Raw genomic sequence first — 5,000 nt, 5'->3', positions numbered from 1 at the left:
CATTTTTGAAGCGTGACCATGAAAAAACACAAGCGGACTAACAGGCTACACCAGGCGCGTAACTGAAGCGCTCTCTTCGCGTTGCGTAAAAATAGTTTTAGAAGACCGGTCTATTTTTTTTAGAGCGTACGCACTACTATCATGTCTGGTGTAGCCAGTTCCACTGATCAAAGTGAAAGCTAATTGTTGCGGCAGACACAGTGCGAACAGAATGCATCACTTACGTGCCAGGTGTAGCTTCCCCGTAGGCTTAAAATAGCAGCCACCACTGGAATGCACCTTACCCGCATCCCACTCTGATCTGGCCCTGATGTAACCCTGATCTGCCATCTCGAGACAAGTAACTGACTGTAATGTTTGCAAATGAATACTCAAATTGACCGTTGCTGTTATGGGTGTAAAGGTACACATATTTGTGCTAAACCATTTAGGTACAGGATGTTTAGTAGATTCAATACAAACGTGTACCGAATGTGCCGAATGCAGTCTTTAACAGTAATCAACAGTAGGCTTTCTTCAGCTATCTTCTTGCATCAAACAATTACCACTAACTAACTACCGGTCTGTAAGTCTCTTTTGTCCTTGTAGTATCTTCTGACTTTCCTGCCTGTATCTAATTCTCTCCTCTGTGACTCATAGTAGTATCCCCTAACTTTTCCGCCTGTCTTTAATTCTCTTCTCTGTGACTCATAGTAGTGCCTCCTCTGTTTCCCACCTGTCTGTAAGTCTCTCTAATGTCTGTGTCAGTACTTCCTCTGTACCTGTCTGTTTGTAACTATCTTTAATGTCTGTGTCAGTACCTCCTCTGTTCCCCGTCTGTCGGTAAGTCTCTCCTCCGTGATGTGTGTACGTACCTCCTCTGTGCTGTCCTCGTGCTGGGGGCCCAGGTCCACGCTCTTGCGTCCGTCCCTTTTGCGCTGCTTGCCCGTGGGCTTCTTGGTGTTGGCGTTATCCCCCTTGCCGTGGCTGAGGCGCCGCACAGGGCTGGTCAGCCACTTCTTCAGGGTGTTACCGGTCGTCCCGGAGCGCTTGGGTCCTGGCGAGCCGGTCGGCAGCGAGCTGACGGACGCCTGAGGCTGCAATGAGGCCACCGACTCTGACTTGACCTCCGAGCTCGCTACTGGAAAGTTCTCTGCAACAGAGATAAAAAAGATGGCAGAGAAGAAATTAGGTCAGAATCAGATCAGAATAAACAGATGCATATGCATAAAGACATGCATAAATAAAGAAATACTTTGGATTGCTTGCCTCTGTTAAAACCCAGAAAACATATGAGACAAGGCTGCCTCAAAATAAACAAATAGAACACAAAAGTTGAACAGCCTTCTGTTCCAGTCTAAAATAGAAATGCTCCTGGTTTTTCTCTACAGAATACTACACGCTCTCTCATTTGAAATCAAGAATGTAAGAATGCAAATGTTTCTGGTTTTCCTAACAGAGTGCTAAAGGTCCATCTCGGAGCTCTACCTGTTCAGGTGGGAGAAGGGCAAGCATGTGAACAAGTGTCTGCGTGCGCTGGTGACTAACTCAGGTGGCTAATCCACCCATCGGGGGAACCTGACAAACCTGCTCCAGAGAACAGTGGCCCTAGACATCAAAATCCCTACGTCATCGCTGTGGGTGCCAAACCCAAAAATAGAAATGGGAGGCAAAAGTTCAGTTCAGTTCAGTTCAGTTCAGTTGACTCACTGCTTTTAACCCTTTTAAGCCCTTGTAACTACAGTATGAGTATATAATGTGTGTGTGTGTGTGTGTGTGTGTGTGTGTGTGTGTGTGTGTGGGTGGGTGGGTGGGTCGTGTGTGTGTGCAGATACACTGCAGATACACTTTTGTTTATTCTATTTTATTGTTTGTGAAATTGTCTTAGTGTCATGCACGGCGACTACGCCGCTCTGTCCGGCATCTTTGTCTTGTGTGTCAATGTCTTGTGTGAGCGCTTTGGGTTGCACCAGAGACTTTCTAATGAGGAGACACAGCACTCAAAAAATCCTCCATAGAAATGCATGGGGTTAGTTTGTAACGCCAATATGGCAGTTGTCTACGCATATCACACCCCTTCTGCGGCAAAACGTCGACATGTGAATACATTGAGCCAATCATGTGCTGTGTTGTGAATACATTGAGCCAATAATGTGGTGTGTTATGAAGACATCGTGCCAATCATGTGTTGTAATCTCGCCGCTGGAGCAAGATTGGTGTCGTAAAGCCTTGCGCACGCGCATTTCTGCCGAAACGGATGCCCGATGAGTGACCAAAAAGCGTTGCAATATGGCTGCCGAGTGGAGGGACTTGCCTAAAAGGACTTTGGCTGCACTCTGTGCATATAAAAGCGCTATATAAATAAAAGCGACTTGACTTGACTTGATTGCAGAGGCCTCTCTTAAAAATGTCCTGTTAGACGGCTTCCGGTCCAATATGGCTCAGAGCACCATTGCAACTGGGTGGAACAGGTGAATTTGCATTTCATGAATTTCAAGATTTTGTAGTGTTTCTGTGTGTGTGTGTGTGTGTGTGTGTGTGTGTGTGTGTGTGTGTGTGTGTGTGTGTTTGGGGGTGGAGTAGGGTACTGAGTGCACTGTTCCCATTCTGTCTCTCTTTTTTGGGGTCGTAACGTTCTGCAACATTTCCTCCCCACGGAGCGTGTCTGTTCGGGAGTGTTTCGGAATCGTCTGCTTCTGAGTGTGTGTGTGTGTGTGTATGTGTGCTTTTCAGGTCTTGAATTGAGTTCACACTGCAGGGACACAGTCTGTCGTCCACTCTATAAGCCATGCTGTTGGGGTCCATGGGGTCCTGTTAATGTCCTATTTACTGCGAGCCTGGAGTCTCTCACGGGTCATTTCCTCAAGCGGTGCCTTATGCCTGGGGTCAGGGGTTACGTAAACACAGCGTCGTCCTCTCTTTGTGTGACATCATTCTGCCCACCCACACACACCCAGACACACACACACGCAGACCGCATGTCCAGCGGGAATATATGACCCTGCCCGTTGCCACGAAAGAAGGCAGCACTGAGCGAATGTGGGGATGAAAGACTTCTTTGTGTGTGTGTGTGTGTGTGTGTGTGTGTGTGTGTGTGTGTGTGTGTGTGTGTGTGTCTAATGCATGGGTTACTTCCTCATTATTATACTGTTATCTGCTGACTGGCACACTGCTCTCATGCACATTTCACAACCTCTTGACAGGCATGCACGAGTCTGAAACTCTACCCTCTTCATGTGTGCGTGTGTGTGTGTGTGTGTGTGTGTGTGTGTGCGCGTGCGTGTGTTTGTTTAAGCCCCTTTTTTTCTCTTTTCACTCTGTTGTTGTCTGCTTCAAAAAAGTGACAATACCACCGTCTGTCATCCCGTCCAGTTGAGAACAATCTGCCCCCAACACATTCCATCTATTTCCCTCTCCCCCTTTCTCCACCTTTCTCCCCATCCCCAGCACACACACACACAAACACACACACACACACACACACACACACACACGCATGGACTCTGTAACACACCATCGCCCCACGTGACTGAAACACTGTCCTGTCTCTGGTCTACAGAGGTGCAGTGCTTGTCTGACGAGATCTCTTCAAACGTTGAGATCTCAATTAAAGCCCCCGTCAGATCAAAGAGGGCCAGGGCTCATTTGGGTTTCAAAGGGACAGGGAGATCGTGGGGGGGTTTGGCTTGTTGATTGGGAAATTAGGTTACAGAGACAGAGGTTTCTGGGTATTAGCTACGAGGCTTCTCGCTATACATTAACACACACATAAACACACCAATACACACGCTCAGCCTCTCTCACACACACACACACACACACACACACACACACACACACACACACACACACATGTGCATATGCTTTTAGTGTTTTGTATTTTTGTCCATTTCATCTTTTTTAACTGGCATCTCAGGCCTGCTCCAAACAATCTCAGTCTCCTTGGACAGACACGTCTGTCTGTCTGTCTGTCTCTATATCCGTCTATCTATATAAACAAACACACAAAAGCAAGCAATCACACACCTTCACATTCACAAATACAGAGGAGATTTATGTCAGGAATCATGACAGAGTTGAAAGCATGAGACAAGGGGACGGAAAGAGGAACAGGACAAACAAGAAGTATAGCAAAGTTGACAAGGGCCGCTTATGTTTCCATGATGACACTTCTCAGATATGGAAAAGAACTACAAAAAAAGCTTACATTTATTTATGTGTCCCTGCGTACGTTTGAGTGTGTGTGTGTGTGTGTGTGTGTGTGTGTGTGTGTGTGTGTGTGTGCAGGTGAATGGATTCACTGTCCTCTACCTTTAGACATTTGACTCTCAAAGTTAACAATTAGCATTTTATTATTTTATACACCAAACCTTTGGTTTGGTGTCTCTCTCTCTCTCTCTCTCTCTCTCTCTCTCTCTCTCTCTCTCTCTCTCTCTCTCTCTTTGTGTGTGTGTCTGTCTGTCTCGGTGCCTGGGTGTGTGTGTGTGTGTGTGTGTGTGTGTGTGTGTGTGTGTGTAATGCTGTTTTTTGCACAATCATTTGTTTGCAACACTCAATTATACCTGTAAGAATGTTACTCAAATGTACCATTGGTACAACTATGGTATCCTCTACATTCAAAAAGAGATTTAACACCCAAAAACCCTTGAAAACTATCATCAGCTGTAACTGCATATTGAACACACACACAGCCTCAAACACAACCATCTATCAATAGCACACCAGCCACCCGTGTGTCCTTACACAGACAAGCGAGCGCCTTAAACATTGACCCATACCCATGACCTCAACAGACATGCAGCACAGGCTTGCCACTAACTGATACTACAAACTCAAAGTGGTTTCACTCAACCATCAACTCCCGCACCCAAGTCTTGTACACTGTTGACCACAGGACGTAAAGCCATCATATATTTTCAAAGCTGTTATATATAAATTACTGATCTATTTTCAATTCTTAAATGTCCACGCCTGAAAACCGGCACAGTGCCTGATACCAACAACGCACACATTACACACAT

At 46.1% G+C, this 5,000-nt stretch overlaps 1 protein-coding gene across 6 annotated transcripts in view; it reads right to left on the bottom strand.

Moving 5' to 3' along the window:
• kalrnb (kalirin RhoGEF kinase b) overlaps positions 1 to 5,000 on the bottom strand; it is an 83,871-nt gene that overhangs the window by 11,975 nt on the left and 66,896 nt on the right. For 3 of the 6 annotated variants that reach the window (XM_076303364.1, XM_076303365.1, XM_076303367.1), the window contains one exon: positions 855 to 1,132. In XM_076303364.1, the coding sequence (XP_076159479.1) occupies positions 855 to 1,132 (278 nt within the window). Of the gene's footprint in view, positions 1 to 854; positions 1,133 to 1,248; positions 1,336 to 5,000 lie in introns of those variants that run through there. The other 3 variants (XM_076303369.1, XM_076303368.1, XM_076303366.1) reach the window with 3 other exon arrangements.

This window comes from Alosa pseudoharengus, unplaced genomic scaffold (genome assembly GCF_046254945.1).
Source record: "Alosa pseudoharengus isolate Yale_2024_CS ecotype anadromous, Long Island Sound unplaced genomic scaffold, YU_APseudo_1.1 YU_APseudo_1.1_scf_24, whole genome shotgun sequence".
NCBI classification, from domain to species: Eukaryota; Metazoa; Chordata; class Actinopteri; order Clupeiformes; family Clupeidae; genus Alosa; species Alosa pseudoharengus.
The sequence above is the reverse complement of the archived record's forward strand: the minus strand, read 5'-3'. Positions and strand labels throughout refer to the sequence as shown.